At 42.5% G+C, this 20,929-nt stretch overlaps 2 protein-coding genes across 3 annotated transcripts in view; both read left to right on the top strand.

The window, feature by feature from the left end:
- The first annotated feature begins 1,045 nt into the window (after window positions 1-1,045).
- TSGA13 (testis specific 13) lies at window positions 1,046-18,134 on the top strand. 2 transcript variants are annotated; one of them, XM_025378344.1, is made up of 9 exons: window positions 1,048-1,170; window positions 1,306-1,352; window positions 2,254-2,427; window positions 3,967-4,045; window positions 6,626-6,697; window positions 7,967-8,179; window positions 14,124-14,266; window positions 15,254-15,381; window positions 17,879-18,134. In XM_025378344.1, the coding sequence occupies exons 3-9, from the start codon at window positions 2,405-2,407 to the stop codon at window positions 18,046-18,048; spliced, it is 828 nt and encodes a 275-aa protein (XP_025234129.1). In that variant the 5' UTR covers window positions 1,048-1,170; window positions 1,306-1,352; window positions 2,254-2,404; the 3' UTR covers window positions 18,049-18,134. The 2 variants fall into 2 exon arrangements, with proteins under 2 accessions (XP_025234128.1, XP_025234129.1); XM_025378343.1 differs by lacking the exon at window positions 1,306-1,352 and having other exon boundaries at window positions 1,046-1,170.
- A 174-nt stretch (window positions 18,135-18,308) lies between these two features.
- The window catches only part of COPG2 (coatomer protein complex subunit gamma 2), a 143,335-nt gene continuing 140,714 nt past the window's right edge, over window positions 18,309-20,929 (top strand). Inside the window, exons 1-3 of the mRNA XM_025378337.1 lie at window positions 18,309-18,429; window positions 19,513-19,565; window positions 20,108-20,188. Coding sequence (XP_025234122.1) covers window positions 18,393-18,429; window positions 19,513-19,565; window positions 20,108-20,188 — 171 coding nt within the window. The 5' untranslated portion in view covers window positions 18,309-18,392. The remainder of the gene's footprint in view (window positions 18,430-19,512; window positions 19,566-20,107; window positions 20,189-20,929) is intronic.

Raw genomic sequence — 20,929 nt, 5'->3', positions numbered from 1 at the left:
GGGGGGGACGGAGTCTGGCTCTGTCACCCCGGCTGGAGTGCAGTGGCCGGATCTCAGCTCACTGCAAGCTCCGCCTCCCCGGTTTATGCCATTCTCCTGTCTCAGCCTCCCGAGTAGCTGGCACTACAGGCGCCTGCCACCTTGCTCGGCTAGTTTTTTGTATTTTTTAGTAGAGATGGGGTTTCACCGTGTTAGCAAGGATGGTCTCGATCTTCTGACCTCGTGATCCGCCCGTTTTGGCCTCCCAAAGTGCTGGGATTACAGGCCTGAGCCACCGCGCCTGGCCTCAACCGTTTCTTTATCTCTCTTTCTGGCTAAACTGTGAGCTCCTAAAGGAGCTCAAGAATTACATCTGATTTATGTTTTGTTCTCATCACCTAGGAGAGTGTCTAATATGTCATAAATGTTCAGCAAATATATTTAAATAAGCAAATACTAGTTTTGAATGCATAAGATACAAAGCACTTGGTGGGGGGGCAAAAATATGTTTAAATTTTACATTTCCACTTTTAAGGGACTCACAGCTTAAGAGGCAGACAAGACCCACACAAAAGAAAAGTGCAAGTAGAGTTACAAGATACTATACAATGACATGCACAAAACCCAATGACTATAGTCTAGAGTTTGGGATTGCATTAATCTAGAAAATCTTCTGTTTAAAGGAGCAACCTGAGTAGTAACGTAAAGAAAGAAGATTCAGGGCTTGGCGTGGTGGTTGGCACTCCAACCTGGTGACAGTGCGAGACTCCATCTCAAAAAAAAAAAAGAAGAAGAAGAAAATTCAAATGGCTGAAGAGATTGGGGACAGCATTTTGAGTATGGGGAATAAGAAAAAATGCTCACTGTTTTTGAAGAATGCAGTGAAAACATTGGCTTAGGTAGAGGTAGATTAAGAGATGGTGAAGGGGTATGTGTGTGTAGGGAAGTCATAAGCTGGAAAAATAAGAAATTGACAGATTTTGTTTAAGTATGCCTTTAAGTTTTGGCCTTTTCATTCTCTGTCTCCAACACAGAACACCTCAGTATTCTAGATTGCCTATTCATCACAAATTCTCTCTGTCTCCTCCAGAATGCAGAAAAGAATAATTAAGATATTTTCAAAATGGTAAGTTCCCATGACAAAGATTTTTGCCTTCTTCACCAAACTATGATTTCCTGATGTTCTTAAAGGTAGTGTTCACCAGGTTTTTCCATTCTTATTTTGAATGTAGTTTTTGTGTTTGTGTGACTTGTTTTTCAGCCTGGGCTGCAGACTAACAACCCAGGACTTATACTGCCCAATTTGACAGCTCATTTTTATTTTAGTTTCAACATATACCTGAACTGGACTTACAATTCCAGAAAAATTAAAGGTGAGAAAAGGGTGAAAAGCTTATTAGTCTATTTCCCTAGAAGGGAACTTTAAGTGTTTAGCCCAGTCTTGTCATAAACTCTAGAAATCATCTTTAGGGTTTGTCTAGACAATCAAGTTAGACATAAACCCCTCTCTATGGGCTTTCCACTAAACCTGTGGGCTTCGTAGGAACTTGGGCTGATGTAGGTCTTTTCAAAGTTCTACTTAATTGTCAAGGCCCCTATAATGTGATTCCATTCTACCTACCTGCTTTTATTTCTTCCTACTTAACAACAACAAATAACCTTCCAATTAGACTACTTCATATACCATCCTGCGAGGTTCTGCTCAAGCTCCACATCCTTTAGGAAACATCTCCAAGGCTCATTGACCTTTCTTTTCTCTAAATGGTAGGTTCTACCTTATCAGCTTGTATCTTCCATTTCTAATGGTCTATATCAAAAAGTATAGCAATCCTCCCACCCCCAATATATACACACACTTTTCCCAGGTTCTCAGGCCTAATCTATGGATGAGCATGCCTTTGTTGAGAGGAGAAGAAAATTGAAAGATGGCTGCTTCTCCACCTTTAGCCTTCTACAGACACATGTGAATTAATTTTATTCAGATCTTTTTATATTTAAATCTCATTACTATCATGGAATTAGAATGTCACCTTTAAATCATTTAGTTAATACTTTCCGTTCTGCAGATAAGGAAATTGAGACTCCAAGAGATAAAGTGACTTACCTAATATATGAGCATGTATTTGTCATTATTGCTTTACATTAGATAATTGCTTTCTCCCACCTCCCTCCATTTGTCAAATAAACTTAACTTCTAAGAGCAAGCATCACATGTCTTGTGAATTTTCTACATCTACAATAGCACATATTAGTCTTTTCTTGTTTCCCATACAGGTTCAAGAATGGGGCTGAGTACACACTGTGTGCTAAGCAAAGAATATTTGGATTGAATTGAACCCCTGCAGAACGTGGACTATTCAGAGACACTGAATTTGGCCTTGGGGTGAATACCTGCCTTGGGTTGGCCAACTCGCAGTCAACAGCAATGAGCCAAAAGAGACAAACCAAGTATGTAGTCTTGTTTGCCCAACTAAGTTATAAATACCACTTTATATTAACTTATTGCATAGCCCACAGCACTTTGAATGGGGCTGGTCACAGAGTAGACTATCATTAAACATATTTTAATTGACTGGTTGTTCCTGGATCAAAAACCAGATCTTGGTCTGTACTTCATGCAACAACTAAAGGAGCTTTTATCAAAAAGAAAGCACCAGCTTGTTCCAGATGGACGCTGTTGGGCTAAAGAAGCGCTTTTCATATACTTCTATGCCTTAAATTGGCCCTGAAGAAGAGTGTCCGAGATTCTGTCTTCCTTTTAGGTGTCAAAGAATCATTTTGAAAAGTGCTACAATAAATATTATATTGTATTACTAATTATTAGATAACAATGCAATGAGACCTATTAAAAGGGCACAAACTTTAAGATGTTAAGTTGGGATAAATTTTGGTCTCTCCATCATGGGTCACCTACTCCACTTGCAACCATTTTTAAGACCTCTGACCTGAGTTAATGGTACAACTGGTGGCCAGCAACAGATGGAAGATAGCCATCCTTGAATGGGATTTAATCATGGATTTGGGGATTATTTGTAGCATGCTATAGCCAGTTGACCTACAAACTACATAGTTTGGCTATTTCTACCTTTATTTTGGTCCTTATTCTGCTATCCTCATTTTTAAAGGAGAGAGGTCTAGTTGAGATAGTTGCATAATTCTTAATTTGAGCTAATTTAACCCCCCAATGGAACTATCTCCAAGGAAGAAGCAGGCCATTCATCTTAATCATTAACCAAATCTTACTGAGGAGTATTTTACATTATGTTCTGGCAGCAAATGGGTTTAAAAAGAATAGCAAAGAATAGAATCTGTTTCACCCTATTTTCTGCAAAGAGAATTGGTATTAGGGTGAGGGTAAAAGAGCAGAGTACAGAAATATTTGCCATTGTTGATTATTTTTACTACCCTAGTTCTAAGAAGAGAAGTCTTCAGAGATGTGGTTAGGAAGACACAAGAGCCAGTAATCCAAGCAAGGTCAACAAGAATTGGAAACTTAGTTGTGTGGTTCTATTAACTATATTCCTTCTCACAGATTCATTGGCTAATCATTGGCCAATCACTGGCAAAAATAGGGCAATTTCCATGTGGAAGAAGAATAGGCAGGTAAATATTCAAAACAGTAGGTGGTTTTTAAGGGTATTGTGAGGATCTAACTGCCCAAAATAATTTCCTTAAGCAGTCTGTTAGAGCACTTCTGTGAAAGGTCTAAAATCCTTATTTTTAGAAGAAACCAACTCAATGGATGTCATTGAGTCATCCAAAAGGTGCCACTTATTTAACTCTCTAAACTGAAGTCTTGCTTTTCCCTAGCATGCAGACTGGATAATGAGTCCAGTTTTTTTACTACTTAGTCAATTAGTGATGTGATCACCTAAATTGGACTTGCCTGAGTCAGGCCTCCAAACTTCGTTGAGGGAAACTGACAAGATGCAGAAGGCCAGGCCTCTGAGCCAGAAAGTGCAACCGGATGTTCTGCCTCTTTTTCAGGTTTCAAAACGGCAAATCAAAGACATCAGAAAATAGCTCAGCTAAACGTGAGAAAGGAATGGTTGTCAATGGCAAAGAGGTAAGGAGCGTTATTAAGTGTTCAATGTTTAAATTTTCTTTGGAGTTGCTTAGTGTACTTAGTAAGCTGGGTGTCACAAACTTTCCTATTGAAAAGCAAAAAGGAGTAAAAATGTATGTAGAAAACAAGGTTAACTTGTCAAATGTTATTAAAGACAAATAGAGCACAGAAAAAGAAGGAACAGGACACATCGGCAACAAATTAGGACATAAAACCCAGGAAGCAGAAACCTATCTTAGGGAGTAAGAGCGTGTCAAACCCTAACTTATGCAGACTTTAAACTACCTCTTGTAGCAAAACTCCAATGCGTATCTTGGTTGTTTTCCTATGTTTACCACATTCAAGTGAATTTTCCAGGCCAACTTTTATTTAATCAGCCACAGATAGTGAAATTCAACATAACAAAACTAAAAACACATTCCAATTTGGACAATCTTGTGGGTTTAGTCAACTGCTAGAGGCTAATTTGGAACAGATATGCAATACTTCAGAAAACTTCAGGAGTAAAAACATTTTCACCAGGGACTTTCCCCCTAAAATTATTTAAAAAAACAAAACAAAAAACAGCAACAACAAAAAAAAAACAAAAAAAACCTATAAAGGAAAAGGTCTTCATACCTTTCTCCCAAATAAGTTTTTGCTATTTCTATGACTCTAAATATGTCATACATTTCATAGTTGTAAAGCAGGTTTTTCATAATATATTTCTGTTTTCAACAAATGAATTTCAGTTTTCCATAAGGCGTTAAAAATTAAATAATTGAGTCTTTGGATCCATCCCACCATCTCATAGTTCATCCCACCCTCTCTAAAGGAATTTGTGGAGTGGCTTTGCTATGCTTTTTCCTGCTCCTTTTCCAACTGCCAAGAATTGCCAACTTCTGGCCTTTTCTTCCTGGAGCATAGCAGGATCTCCTCTTACCTCATAGTTCTGTCCCATTCTGACTGCTTCCCACTTCTCCATTAGCCCTCTTGCTTTATTCACTTTTCAGTGCATGTTCCCTTTCCTCTGTACACACCTTACCATACTGCCTCCTGATGGGGGAGGTATGACAATCTTTAGAAATGCTGAGCCAGGCTGGGCGTGGTGGCTCACACCTGTAATCCCAGCACTTTGGGAGGTCAAGGTAGGAGGATCACTTGAGCCCAAGAGTTAGTCAACACAGTGAGACCCCCATCTCTACAAAAAATTAAAAAATAGGCCAGGCATGGTGGCTCATGCCTGTAATCTCAGCACTTTGGGAGGCCAAGGCAGGTGGATCACTGGAGGTCAAGAGTTGGAAACCAACCTGGCCAATACAGTGAAACCCCGTCTCTACTAAAAATACAAAAATTAGCCGGGTGCGGTGGTGGGAGCCTGTAATCCCAGGTACTCAGGAGGCTGAGGCAGGAGAATTGCTTGAACCCAGGAGGCAGAGGTTGCAGTGAGCCAAGATCATGCCATTGCACTCCAGCCTGGGCAACAGAGCGAGACTCGGTCTCAAAAAAAGAAAAATAAATAAGCAAATAATAATAATAGCTAGGCATGGTGGCACGTGCCTGTAGACCCATCTATTTGGGAGGCTGAGGCGGGAGGATCACTTAAGCCCAGGCGTTCAAGATTACAGTGACCTATGATTGCACCAATGCACTCCAGCCTGGGGGACAGAGTGAGACCCTGTCTTTAAAAGAAAAAACAAACAAGAAAAGAAAAGAAAACAGAAATGCTGATCCAAACACAGGATTATGAGGTACTCTTCTTTTTTTCTGATTTCTGATTATGCCAAGGCAGAAGAAGATAATTCAGAGCTTTTATCTCCTTGTATTCCTATCTCCTTGATTCATCCTTAGACAGGGCTATTCAAGAGGAGAAGCAAGAACACTAGGTCAGCAGAAAGGGAATGGAAAAGGCTCAGCTCCTCTACTACCAGATATGACACTCAAATAATCCACTAACATCCAGGACTACCATTAGTAAAAAAAAAAAAAAGCAAAGTGCTAGACAGAAGTGTTACCAAAATTCAATTACTTTTTGCAACATTTCTGAAAGAATTTCATACTGCAGAGATGTTCAAAATTGCAACATGCACTGCTCTTCCTTTCTCTGTGAGTAGGCTGGCTGCCAGCTCAGTTGGCAGAGTTGACCCAATGGCCCCCTTGCACCCATAACTTTTAGGTTAATGCCCTTTTGAAACTTGCTTTTCTCCTTAAAGATTTGTCCTCCGTGTTGATTTTCACCTCATTTCACTCCTATAGCTATGGAAAAGGCAAAAGAAAGAGGTGACTCCTTGGAAAGATTTGTCCCAGTCTGAACTGATGCTGCCCTACTCTACTTCCCCTCCTAACGGCTTTCCCTGACATTTCATAAGGCTGGCCCCATTTCCGCTGACAAGTGTCACGGTCAGGAGGTCTTAGAATCCAGGTCTCCTTGCTGAGGCCCTTGTTCTGGAAACCTAGAGTACAAAACCTGAAGCACACTGTACTTCTCACTTAGTGTAAGTTAGAGACCAGTTCTCTAGTGAGACTAAGGTGAGGTAAGGAATGGAATACTGTTTAGGATACGTGCAACTTCAAACCACTAACTTTGATTATCCTCTTTAGATTTATGATGCAGTCGGGCGATCAAAATTTGTTCTAGAAAACCTTCGGCATTACACAGTCCATCCAAATTTGGTAGGTAGAAAAAACATTCCCCCAAGATCTCTAAGGGGAAGTTTCAGCAGTAGTGCAGATGCCCACTGCGAGTGTCCCTAATGCCTCCAAGTGTCCCCAGCTTCTGTGAGTGGGCATACTCTCAGGACAGGCAGGCAGAGCTGCATTTAGGTTACAATGCCAGAGGCAGTGCTGAGGATTGGGGTGGCAAAGTGGGAGACAAGAACTGGGAAGAAAGTGGGTCCCCACCGCTGATTTGTTTTAAGTTGAGAAAACATGTTTATGACTAGGAAAAAAAGTATTTATAATCCATTTTCTCCCTTTCACTTCCTTCCCCCCTAACCCTCTGCCTTTCTCCTATTGAGAGAAAGGCAAATTTAGTGGGAATGCCCCTTCTTCACCCATACCTTAAGTGACATGCTATCTTTTGTGGCTGCTTTTCCTTTAACATTGTGCTTGTGAGTGCATGTCAATGTGGTTGGGCCTGAGAAATGTTGATGTGTGGAAGACGTAAATATGGGAAGGTGTTGCACTTGGCTGTGCCTACTCCTGAGGAATTCCTTGAGCAAGATTTGGTCCTTGGTAGCTTTCCCCCTGTACCTTAGAGAGAGTTGTAGAGACAAGGCCAATTCGGTTTAGCCATGTAGAAACTTCTCTGCTTGTCCCATTATATTGGAAGAATTAAGTTACCTGACTCCTTTTACCATGGAAACCTTTCCATCGCATTGCCCCAGCCCCTTAGTGTTTTTTCAGGGGAATGCCCCAAGGAAAGAGAGGGACTGAGAACTTCAGATAGTTTCTGATAAACACATTTTAGGGCTGCGTGTGATGACTCACTCTTGTAATCTCCATACTTTGGGAGGCTGAGATGGGTGCATTGCTTGAGCCCAGGAGTTTGAAACCAGCCTGGGAAACATGGCAAAACTCCATCTCTACAAAACAAAAACAAAACCAAAAACAAACAAACCCACAAAAATCAGCTGGACAGGGTGGCATGTGCTTGTAATCCCAGCTGCTTAGGAGGCTGAGGTGGGAGAATCACTTGAGCCTGGGAGGTCTAGGTTGCAGTGAGTCATGATCATGCCACTGTGCTCCAGCCTAGGCACCAGAGTGAGACTCCGTCTCAAACAAAACAAAACAAAAACAAAAACAAAAAACCCCACAAATTTTGCAGCAAGTTTGTCCAACTTCTGTTCTTACCTCACAGAAGCTAAGTATTAGCCAACCGATTTGTTAACCTGCTCTTGGCCTAATCTCTTTTTCTTTCTGGAAACCCTTCTGTCTGTTCAGGCCCAGTACTATAAGCCTCTGAAGGCCACTGCACTGCAGAAATTCCTGGCTCAAAACAGGAAAACCACCAGCTTCATGTTAAAAGTAACAGAGTATGACCAGGATAAGACCTTACTGATTATGACCAACAACCCACCTCCCTGCTCAATCACCCATCAAGACAAGGAGAGTGCACCAAAGTACTTTTCCAAGGAGTTACTGCTCAAGGCCATGGTAAGCAGAAGCCTCCTGGAACCCGAAATGTGAACCCTGAAGAATTAGGAGTTAGCATTGAGAAGGAAGCTAACTTAACATGAAGAATAGTACTCAGAAAACCAACTCTTACTTTGTTTGTTTGTTTGAGATAGGGTCTCACTCTGTCACCCAGGCCAGACTGCAGTGGCAAAATCATGGCTCACTGAAACCTCGACCTCTTAGGCTCAAACAATCTTCCCATCTCAGCCTCTTGAGTAGCTGGGGCTACAGGTGTGCACCACCATGCCTGACTACATTTTTAAAAAATTGTTTTTGTAGAGATGGGGGTCTCACTATGTTGCCCAGGCTAGTCTCAAACTCATGGCCTCAAGGGATTCTCCAGCCTCGGCCTCCCAAAGTGCTGGGATTATAGGTGTGAGCCACTGCACTTGGTCTATCTCTTCCTTCTTATTCCTGATCCTATGCTTCACAAAACAGCATCTGGAGAACCTGGGATTCAGAATTCAATAAGCTTGGGTACTGAAGCTTCATTGCAGGGAGAAAATGGGGTCTTCATTGGAAAGTGTTCCTCTTTGGTCAAAGATATTTAATTTGTAACTAACAAAGGGTAGACTAGTCACTGACTTTCTAGTTGAGAATAAAGTAGTAAAAGATGAGTCAGGAAATGAGCAATAAAAACGGTGATGAATATGTAAATGGGAAAGGAGTAAAGAATGATGCTTTGGTACACATTACTTTCGGGTTTCAGAGAAGGGAGTTTACCATCACAGTAGTCAAACCTTTGAAACTCCTTTATAGACTAAAGAAGCTCAAATTCCATTCAACAAGCAATTGCTAAGGATACAGTAAGCTAAAAACCAGAATATAAAGATGATTACAGGACAGTTTCTATCTTAAAGGAACTTGGAGTCTAATAGGAGAGAGATCAATAAATGAGATATGTAAAAGTAATAGAAGAATATACAAAATATGGAAGTAATGTAGAATACAGTATTTCTGTTGGGAAAAAGGGAGTGAGTAGGGAAGTGACCCATGACAAAAGAACAGGAAAATATCAAATCAGAGGAAAGTGCAAAGGCATGAAGACATAGGAAAATGAGGTGTATTCAGGAAGATGTAAGAGAGTAAATGGCAGGGCCATGTGCGGTGGCTCACACCTGTAATCCTAGCACTTTGGGAGGCCGAGGTGGGCAGATCACTTGAGATCCGGAGTTTAAGACCAGCTTGGCCAACATGGTGAAACCCCATCTCTCCTAAAAATCCAAAAATTAGCCATGTGTGGTGGTGCATGCCTGTAGTCCCAGCTGCTCAGGAGGCTGAGGGAGGAGAATCCCTTGAACCTGGGAGGTGGAGGTTGCAGTGAGCCGAGATAGTGCTATTGCATTCCAGCGTGGGCGACAGGGCGAGACTCCATCTCAAAAAAAAATAATAATAAAATAAAAAATTTTAAAAAACAGAGAGTAAATAGCAGGAGACAAAAAGATGTAATCAAACAAATTTGCATTTTAGGAAGACTGTTTTGGAGGTTGAAGAAAGGTGCATTAGTAATTGTGGAGGAGACAAAACCCAGAAAGATAAGTTATGATGTTACTAAAATAGTCAAGGTGAGAACTGAAGACTTGAACTACATCATTAGCGAGGAAGTAGAGAAAATTGAATTAAGAAATATTTAAGAATCAAAACCTGGCTGGGCACAGTGGCTCACGCCTGTAATCCCATCACTTTGGGAGGCCGAGGCGGGTGGATCACGAGGTCGGAAGATCCAGACCATCCTGGCTAACATGGTGAACCCCGTCTCTACTAAAAATACAAAAAATTAGCTGGGCGTGGTGGCGGGCGCCTGTAGTCCCAGCTACTCGGGAGGCTGAGGCAGGAGAATCACTTGAACCTAGGAGACGGAGGTTGAGGTGAGCCGAGGTTGCACCACTGCACCCTAACCTGGGTGACAGAGCGAGGCTCCATCTCAAAAAAAAAAAGAATCAAAATCTAAAAAAGGTCTTGACGGCCTCAAGAGTGGGTCTAATCTAACAAGAATAAATTAAATAAATGAGTTAAGTGAAAGTGCAAACAAAGGATTCTAGCAGAAATTTTATGCTGGGCATGGGATTACCCAAGTGAGACCCTTATAATAAAATGTGGTGAATTTGGGGTTAGTGTTTCCATAGTTGCTAGATGGATGACAGTGAGAGATTCTCCTTCAAGTGGAAGATAAAATGCTAATGTCCAATGGCATATACTAACAAAGGAGTTAATGAATTTACTGCATATGGTCTCTTAGGTCTCAGAATTTGTGCCCTTTTAAGGTAAGCTCAGTGGTAGTTTCTCATGGCAGTGGGTGAACCATACATTGAGAAAGGGATAAATGCCAGGCCAGGATTGCCCTGCTTAATGTGCAGAAGGAAATACAAAGCTATCATGTAAACTGGGTGCAGGAAGAGCTTTCTTCCAATAGCCTGTGCACTCTGTGAACCCTCCAGTTCAGATGCGGAACCTAATCATATTGATGAGTAAATTGTGGTACCAGTTAAATTGTACTAATGGATAGAGTTAAGGCTCAAAGACCAGCACCATGGTACTTTTATGGGGCTATCTGACTGGAACAAGCCCAAGAAGATTGAAACGTCTAATATCTACCATGCCTCTTTAATATTCCTGCAGCATCCTTTCCTTCCCTTGATGGACAAATGTGATAATCTTTTGTAAACCTAGAATCATATACAAGAAAAGCATTCTTTGCTATGCCCAGGTATGCATCCAAAAAGAGAGTGAGTTCTAGTAGGCAAGTTGTGGAATGTACTAGATAGATCTATTACAGTGATTGTTATACTAACAGCCCCTTCTAAGTGAAACTGACCCTACCACAGTCTCCTGAGTAAGGGAACGTCCTAAGAAGTTCTAGTTGGTACAGTATAACCCTGTCCCCACTCCTAGCTGAGACCAGAGGAGGATATGAGACTGAGCAAAGCAAACTTCATAGGCTGGGTAGTGACCTGTGATGTGGATTGGTACCCTAAAACCAAAACAAACAAAAAACACATCAAAACAAAAACCAACCAACCTACCAACACCCAGAATCCCCGAGCTAATCAGATTCTTGTTTCCAGGCCTCTGAATTGAGAAATGAAAAGACTGAAGCAGTAGCAATGAAAGCTGAAAGGACACATAGAGTGGGACTAGAAAAGCCTCAAACCGGCCTGGTGCGGTGGCTCACACCTGTAAGCCCAGCACTTTGGGAGGCCGAGGCGGGCAGATCACGAGGTCAGGAGATTGAGACCATCCTGGCTAACATGGTGAAACACTGTCTCTACTAAAAATACAAAAAATTAGCCGGGCGTGGTGGCACATGCCTGTAGTCCTAGCTACTCGGGAGGCTAAGGCAGCGGAATTGCTTGAACCTGGGAGGTGGAGGTTGCAGTGAGCTGAGATTGCGCCACTGCAGTCCAGCCTGGGCAACAGACTCTATCTAAAAAAAAAAAAAAAAAAAAAAAAATAGACTCAAACCATGAGGAAGAAAGGTAGTGAAAAGGCCATGAAGTAGAGTATGGGAAGGCTGAAGTTACAGGGAAGTAGGAAATAGAAGTAAACAAGCAGAAGCTATAGGTAGAAAAGAACCACACACATATATATTTATTTATGGAGTAAAGGTGAGGAGTGAACAAGGTAGAGGGAGGAGAAGGAAGAAGATGGGAAGAAAGTAGGAGAAACATGTGAGTGATGTTTGCATTAAGACAGTGGTCCTTCGCTAGTGTTATCTTGGATTCCAAATAACTTTTCAGTTACTGTTTTTCTGATATGAGGTCCAGCTCTCCTAGAGTTTTGCTCTTCTTCTGGCTGGATAGTTATCTATATCTTAGTTATTAGGCACATGTGCTCTTACGGTAAAACACCTGTTATTTAAGATAACTCAAATGGATTTCTTTCCCTTAAAATTATTAGGTTGGTGCAAAAGTAACTGCAGCTTTTGCTGTTATAATTGCAAAATTGCAATTACTTTTGCACCAACCTAATACAAGAGCTTAAAGAGAGTAAGTTCAGAATTGAAAAGACATGGTTCAGAAGCAGCAAGTGTTAAAGACAAAAAGGCTTTAAGATTCTGACAGCAAAAGCTCAATATGTTAATCAATTAGTTTGGTCATTTATTCATTCAACAAACATCTATTGATTATCTACTATGTGCCAGGTACTATTAGGGGTGCTAGGGATATATTAACGGCTAAGACTCAGTCTTTGCTCTAATGAAGCTTAATTCCAGTGACTTAGACCATAAACAAACGATCACACAGATAATGTCTAATGTGCTGAATGCCATGACAAAGCAGGATAAGGAGATGGAATGTGACGGATGTGAGTGGCAATGTTAGATAGTGCAGTTAAGAAGGCTCAGCTGGGCATGGTGGCTCACCACCGCCTGTAATCCTAGCGCTTTGGGAGGCCAACGTGGGGAGATCACGAGGTCAGGAGTTCGAGACCAGCCTGGGCAACATGGTTAAACCCTGTCTCTACTAAAAATACAAAAATTAGCTGGGCGTGGTGGCATGCACCTGTAATCCTAGTTATTCAGGAGGCTGAGGCAGGAGAACCACTAGAACCCAGGAGGCAGGGGTTGTAGTGAGCTGAGATCACGCCATTGCACTCCAGCTCTGGGTGACAGAGCAAGGCTCTGTCTCAAGAAAAAAAAAAAAAAAAAAAAAGAAGAAGGCTCTCAGAATTGATGACTTTTGGTTGTTGTTGTTGTTTTATTGAGACAGACTCTCACTCTGTTGCCCAAGCTGGAGTGCAGTTGCGTGATCTTGGCTCACTGCAACCTCCGCCTCCTGGGTTCAAGCAACTTTCTTGCCTCAGCCTCCCGAATAGCTGGGAAAACAGGCACACGCCACCACGCCCGGCTAATTTTTTTTTGTATTTTTAGTAGAGACAGTGTTTCACCATGTTGGTCAGGCTGATCTTGAACTCCTGACCTCAAATGATCCATCGCTTTGGTCTCCCAAAGTGCTGGGATTACACGTGTGAGCCACCATTCCCAGTCGACTTTTGAATAGACACTTTCATGGGGTCAGGGGATATGCCATGCAATTACTACACCTGGCATATTGTTTTCATTTCAGATTGCCGCACATCAGTTAGAATATGAATTGTAGCTTTCTCAAATGGGATTAAAAAAGAAAAAGGAACCCAACGCCATGTCATAGGAAAAAAAGTTCAAGACATTGGCCATGTTTAGCCTGGAAGAGACAGAGCTTAGGAGGAATGTGATGGATTTCTTCAAAATGTTTAAGGACTCTGTGGAAGAAGGACTAGATTTGCTCCTTCTGGACTATAGGGTAAAAGTTACGGGGAGATATCAATTGGCTGATCAGAGGTGAAATCTTTTTCTTTTTTTAGGTATAGAAAGATTGATCACTTGCTAGTGAGATTATGGAGGGGCTAGGAGGGTCAGGCAAACAGCCTGGATGACATAAGATTCTTTCTGAAAGACTGATTCTATGACCTTTAGTAATGATATAATTATGACTTCACAACATCCCATTCCATGGCCTTCTCATTAAGGAGAATGGAATGTGGATGAGGTAGCCAACTCCAAGAAAGGAAGGTAAAGTCCCATGGATCTATTTCCCAATTTATTGCCAAATGTTTAGTTTCCCAAGGACTTCACTGGTTGAATCCTTCCCCAAAGCGGGTCACTTTCTCTGCCATTCACTTCCAAGGGCCAGTAGGCAAATTTAATCAATTACTTAGGAAACTGAACAGGCTTTGGACAAGTAATCTGTCCATGAAAAGAGTGTTTTCCCTCCCAGGGAATGGCTTCCTCTGATTCTGGTTTCTGAGTTCCCACTTGCCCCTCTGACAGGTTTTGTTGCATCATTGTAGGGGAATTGGAACTTAGTCCAGGAACTCGGTCCAAACTTAAAATCCCAAGAGACTCAGCTTACTCCCTTACTCTTCTTCCCTCGTTTCCCTACAGGAGAGTCATCATCAGCACAAACCCACTGAGGACCTCTGGCTGCCCCGCATGCCTCAGAAAAAAAAGTTAAGATCTAAGTTGAAACCAATCTTCCCTTTGACACTGTCGGACGATCCCACATCCAAGAGAGAACAATGGTTTAGGTGAAATCTTGCTTCTTCTTGTACTCACTTTCTTTCCTATCTTTTCCCTATTCCTGTTTCTGCTCTAAAAGGGAAGTCTGTGTGTCTTAGAGGTATACAAGTCTCTGGGATTGGGGTAGGGAATGGGGTAGAAGGGGCTTGGAATAAATTTAATGACATACTCTTTGGTTGTACAACTGCATGATAAGATACAACTTCCCCTACATGACCCTAACCTCACTTACACTCGAATCAAAGAGAAACAGTCATGCAAAACCAAGGTTTTGCATTAGCAATGGTTTCGAGATTGAGGGGAAATATTCCAAGGTCTGTGCTTTGAAGAAACAGGAAAAAAAAAAAAAAGTACCCTCAGTACAAGTTAGGCGCTATATCACAGGAACAATGTGCTATGAGAACACATTAGACAAAAGAGGTTTTATTTGAAACTACTTACAAGAGCAGCCTATGTGTAGTTTAGAGAGGAGAGAAGAGATTCTGGAGTTCCTCCAAAGGTTTATTTACGGTGCTAAGTTCAGAAGCATCCCTTGCCATGGAACAATACTCCTACTTGGCACCAATCAACAGCCTCTTATCATTGTCTTGTCTTCTCCGAGAATATAGCCAACTTTAAAGTGAAGTCCGGGCACGGTGGCTCATGCCTATAATCTCAGCACTTTGGGAGGCCAAGGTGGGCAGATCACTTGAGCTCAGAAGTTCAAGACCAGCCTGGTCAACATGGTGAAAACCGTCTCTACTAAAAATACAAAAATTAGCCAGGCGTGGTGGCAAGTGCCTGTAATCCCAGCTACTTGGGAGGCTGAGGCAGGAGAATTGCTTGAACCTGGGAGGCAGAGGTTGCAGTGAGCCAAGATCATGCCACTGCACTCCAGCTTGGGTGACAGAACAAGACTCGTGTCTCAAAGTAAATACATAAAATAAAATAAAGTGAATGGTTCCATGAATCCGCCCGCCCTAGGATCTACTAAACAAAGAACTTTCTTTGTTAAGGTTTTCCACCGACAATGATTTCAAGAGCGAAGGGAAGTATTCAAAAGTCTACGCTTTGAGGATGCAGAAAAAAATGTACCCTCAGCTCACCTTTGCTCCAGTCCATGAGAGAGGTATGAGGAAAGATGGTAAGCTTCTCTCTTTCAAAGCAAAGGCTTACTGGACTGAGATGTGGGCTGGAGATACAATCCATGAGGATTATAGATGTGGCAAACTGGCTTCTCTTGTGGTAGTCCTGGAGACTATTTTTCCCTATAGCATGGAAGCTAATAACAAATAGAGGCTCAAGAGGTGCAAAGCTTCCGACCCTGTTTAAATCCTCAAACTTCAAGAAAACTCTAGCAGTGTTTACTAAGCTATATCACCCAGCACTTTAAGAGTTTTTGCCACCTTGATGTATTATTTGCTCTGTTAATTTACTTAGCATTTTTCTTCAAAAGGATTTTTAAAAATTCTTGTCCTAATTAATACTGTATCATTGACATCATGGTTTTGATGTACAAATTATATGTTTTTCTGAAACACTTAAGTCAAATTTATAATAATGAAATTTTAAAATGTTTATCTATGTATCACCTAGAACCACCCAGTGGTATGCATATTATACTTTGAAGAAAAAACTGCTCTAAAAGGGCCAAAGGATAAGTCTGTGTGTCTTAGAGGTATAAAAGTCTCTGGGATTGGGGTAGGGAATGGGGTAGAAGGGGCCTGGAATAAAGTTGTATGGCAGAGGGTACAATGAGAATCCTCCTCATGTATTATCATTTATTTAACAGTATTTCTAGGGTTCCTACTAAGTGTTAGACATTTATCAAGCACCAACAATAGCACTTTCAATATGTGAAAGAGATGAAACAGATTCTAAAAGGCCTTGAGAGGCTGGGGGTGTCTGTAATCCCAGCAGTTTGTGAGGCTGGGGCAGGAGGACTGCTGGAGGCCAGGGGCTTGACACTAGCCTGAGCAACATAGTGAGATCCTGTCTCTACAAAAATTAATTTTAAAAAATTAACAGGGTGTGGTGGCATGCACCTGTAGTCTGAGCTACTTGGGGGGCTGGAGGAAGGAGGATCACTTGAGCCAAGGAGTTTAAGGTTGCAGTTAGCTGTGATTGTACCATTGCACTCCAGCTTGGGTAACAGAGTAGACCCTGTCTGAAAAACGAACAACAATAACAAAACATAAATAACAAAAATAACAATAACAAAATATCAAAAATACCACAATGCCTTAAATATTATTTAAATAAGGGTTTGGATTTTATTCAGTAGGCAGTTTGGACCCAATGAAGAATTTCAGGGCACTGAGTACACATTTGTGATTAGATGCGTAATTGGTGGGTCCTCATACTTCACCAGCTCATGGTTTTAAGACAAGGTTCATTTCTCCTACTAGCTTTCTCTCCTCAAGCAATTTCTGAGACTCCCTAAAGTATCCTTGCCTTTCCCACAAAGCCATTGTAGTGATTGCTCAACCCCTTTGCCAGCCATCCTCAGTCCAAATAGTCCTGATACCAGAGACCTGGAGTCATATTATACCATCCCTTAACTGGCTTCTTCAGGCTTCTCTGCTCCTGCTATACCTATTTGCCACCACACCCCACCCCATTTTCACCTACTGCTGCTCTTAATTCCGTAAACACTGCACAGCTAAAACCAACCTGTGGTATTAAACAAAACTTCATAGATACACAGAAAAGCTGAAGAACAGCAGAGAATGATTTATCTTGCTTTACAAGGGGCTAGTCTTAGGGTCAGCTTCAAATGTGAACTCAGGTCCTTCTACTTCCCAGCAGGTCTCCGGGGCATTACTCATTCTTGGGAACCTCTGGGCCTATATTATCTACACTGTGTCTGCCTTGGTTCCCAATACTCTTGGGCCAAGGAAGAGGAAGAGGATGTTTCCTTCCCCAAAGCCTATTTATTTTCACCTCCAGAATAAATGCGTGCAGACTTCTATTTCCTTCAAGGAAAACTCCACCTACAAAGTATGACTTGAACTTTACAAGCCATATAAAGCAAACATAGTAGTTAATAATAGTACATTTAGCCAAGCCGGAGGTAAATCTTAAATGATACCATATGTAGGATATCAACAGTTCATCTTAAATCTATATTTAAGGGAAAGAATTTCCCTAGGATGTAGAATGTAATCTAGGTTAGAATTTCTCTAATTTTGCAGGGGCACGATCCTGTTGAGTATAGACTCAATTTACATTTCTAAACAGTAATGCCACTGAAGCCAAAGGCGAAGTTTCTTAGCCACACTCTTAGACAAGAGAACAGAAAGCCAGCATACACTCAGAAAGAGGAACATGAGTTAGGAATGAATGTACGTTAATTTAGAGAGTTTCTTAAGTGTCAATATGGTGTCAGACGGAATCATTGAAAGAAGTAGGCTTGAACAAAGAAGGCTCTAAATAGGCAGTGTGTTTTACACTGGGTTTTGATGAAATGAAGGAATCCAAAAATTATAAAATAGGTTGGGAATGGTATTACACGGTCCGAAATCTTTAAAGACCAGCCTTTAAAGGTCCCTTCAAGTGGGTCTCCTTCACATCTCACATTAAGCATCCTTCGAGTACTTCTGAAAAGCCACGTTCACCAGGGTGCCTGTGCTTTGTCGTAGCTTCCAAGAAGTCAGCGAGTGAAAGGCCGATTTCCAAGGTGATTCGGGAACCACTGACACTCGCATCGCTCCTGGAAGAGATGCCCACCAGAAACGCGCCCGGGGAGAGCGCCTTCCGCAACGGGAGGGCCCCGCAGTGGATTATCAAAAAGGCCACGGTCATCGGGTGAACACAGAACCCTCAGTCCTCCCGCCTCGCTCTCCTGAGACTGAGGGGTCCGCAGAGGTCGCCAACCAAATAAAACCACATTCCTGCGGCAGCGGGCGTGGGCTCCCGGGTCACGGGTCGGGAGGGTCTGGCCGAAGCCTCCGGCGGCTGCGGAAGCAGGAGAGGCGTGGTTGCGTCCCCGGGAGACGAGGGAGGCCGGGGAGGGCGGGCCTTGGCCCCGAGTGACGGCGCGGCGGCCCAACCGGCGTGAGAGCGCGGGGCCGGCCTTCCTGCAGCCTCTTCCGCTCTCCGGCTGCAGCGCCTGGGACGGTTGCGGTGGGTCTGGGCGTTGGGAAGTCGTCCAAGATGATTAAAAAATTCGACAAGAAGGACGAGGAGTCTGGTACGCGCGGGGCTTCCGAGGCCCACCCTCAGCCGCGGGACGCCCCTTCCCCCGCCCGCCGCCACCTGCTTTCGGGCCGGCGGGGCTGGGGGCGTGGGCGCCGGCGTGCCAGGGGGCCGGAGCTGGAGCCGGCCCCTCCCCTCCCCTCGCGGCCGCCGGGGGCCTGCCCGTAGCCCCTCCCCCAGGCGCCGGAGCCTCCCTTCGGGCCGCGCGCTCCCGCCCCGGTGCCCGCGCGCGCCCCGTTCCTGCTGCGGCGCATCCGCTCCGAGCCGCCTCCGCCCCTTCGCGCAGGCCCCCGGCGGGGGCGAGAGCGTGCGCGCGTCTCCGCGGCCAGGGGTACTGGTAGGGTCGGACCCCGAGTGGGAGCACCCGGTTCCCGGGGCTGGGGTCGACGGCACAGGGTGTGTGTGTGGAGGAACATTCAGGTGCCTGGTACCTTATCGTTTTCCTGGGACCCCTGGCTCTGTCCGGTTCCCCGGGGGCAAGACTGTGCCTTGGGACACAGCTCGTTGAACGCTCAGGCGTCCAGAAGTGACCTGCGTTTTGATACCCGTCTTTGGTCCAGAGCAAATGGGGAAGATGCCAAGCATCCTCAAAAAGAAAAAAATCCCAGTGTTTGGTAACATCTCCCACGGTGTGAGAGGGGGTTGGGTTAATCAACCTCCACGACCTCTTGAAGGTTTACGTCTGCATGATTCTCTGGGAAACTTCGTTTCTGCCTCTCCTTAAGTGTTAGAAACACACAAACTAGTGCTTACCTAAGGAAATCAAAAGCACCCTACCACAATCTCATTAATCTTCGTTGTGGAAATGACACATTTGTAACATTCATGGAAAAAGAGGGCAGGGAAAGAAGACACTCATTTTGGAGAGGGTTGCTGCAAAAGAGAAGTCTCAGCTCTTCGAGTGTGGCAGTGACGGAGCCAGGATCAGAGTGATTTCATTCAGTTTGTATGCATATTAGCAATGATTATCACTGTGCCATCCAAGTGTTCACTTACCAAGCATTCAGTACCCTTCTCTGGAAAATACATAAGTTTGTGTAAAACAGCTATTCAGGACATTTTTTTGTTTTATACATAGGTAGTGGCTCAAATCCTTTCCAGCATCTGGAGAAGAGTGCTGTTTTACAGGAGGTATGACTGGGAAGCATTTTGTGCCTTTTCTTTTCTATTCTGTTTTAGAGTGGTGGGCAGCGAATTCCTGGGCTACTGTGATCACAACACCCCAAATAAGGAACGTAACAGAGTTTAGGGAATATAGATTTAAGGGAAAAGGAAGAGGGGTTACTTGTCACACGAGAATTTAGAGCAAAGACATGAAGACTGTTACAGGTTGGGAATTTTAAATGTAAGAAGAGGTGTTTAGTGCAAGGTTATTGAAATCAGTTATCTGTATTAATGTCACTGTATTAGTATGATACAGATCAGTATTGTGATCCTTATTTAACTGGTATAGCCCGTAAAGTTGAAGTAGTCAACCTAACGGAATGAGTTGGAAAGTATAGGATGGAAAATCAAGGCCACACGTAATAATTTATCAGATGCTTTAGTGAATTGAGAACTATAGACCATGTTCTTTGGATACTGTGATTAAAAATAGTCTATTAAAGTTGATTCGCTATAATCTATGATAGAAAAAGTAGAAAAATAACAGTGTTTTTTATGTTTTTTCATAGGCTCGTATATTCAATGAAACTCCAATCAATCCAAGAAGATGTTTGCATATTCTTACGAAAATTCTTTACTTACTAAACCAGGTAAATTACTTTTATTTTCCTCAGATAAGTGTGTCCTGGAATAGAAATACTGAAGATTCAATGAAATACTTTCTGGAAAGTGTAAATATTTATTGATTTTAAATTCACTTAATTTTAACATATATAACGTTTGGTTAACAAAATAATATGTAAGACTTGAGTATGAGGACTATGACATATATAGGTTGAGTATACCTTATTTGCAGTGCTCGGAACCAGAAGTGTTTTAGATTTCAGATTTTTTTGGATTTTGGAACATTTGCAGAATACATGCTGGCTGTTCCTACTCTGAGTATCCGAAATCCAAAATGCTCCAATGAGTGTCTCCACTGAGTGTTATATTGGCACTCAAAAAGTTTCTGATTTTGGAGCATTTCAGATTTTGGATTTTGAGATTAGAGATGTTTAACCTGTACTTCTTTTTCATTCTTGAGATCCTAAGCTAGTGATGCACGTAGTAGATTCTCAATAAATCCTTTGGTTTCAGTTTAATGAGTACTAGTTAGAACATATTGTTTACATGTGTTTGGAGATCTTCATGTTTTTCTGAAAATACAGCGCAAGATCAGGCAAATTCCAGGTATTTTCTTTCTTTTGTGTGTAATCATGATGTTTTAAAGCTTTGATTTTTAATATTCAGATTTTATATTTATTATCCCTACCTCACCATTGCTATTAAAATAATTCTGGGCAGTAGCTTAACCATTTTATGTGCCTTGATGTCCTTTTCTCTACATGGGG

The sequence above is a fragment of the Theropithecus gelada genome, chromosome 3 (assembly GCF_003255815.1).
Source record: "Theropithecus gelada isolate Dixy chromosome 3, Tgel_1.0, whole genome shotgun sequence".
NCBI lineage: Eukaryota > Metazoa > Chordata > Mammalia > Primates > Cercopithecidae > Theropithecus > Theropithecus gelada.
This window is presented reverse-complemented; position numbering and strand designations above follow the sequence as displayed.

Bases quoted from the DNA above. Each gene is read 5' to 3' on its own strand.
- TSGA13 (XM_025378343.1), top strand. From the start codon at position 2,405: ATGAGCCAAAAGAGACAAACCAA. The intron at 2,428-3,966 runs GTATGTAGTCTT...CCTCTTTTTCAG, and splicing joins AGCCAAAAGAGACAAACCAA to GTTTCAAAACGGCAAATCAA. The intron at 15,382-17,878 runs GTAAGCTTCTCT...GCTTTGTCGTAG, and splicing joins GAGAGGTATGAGGAAAGATG to CTTCCAAGAAGTCAGCGAGT.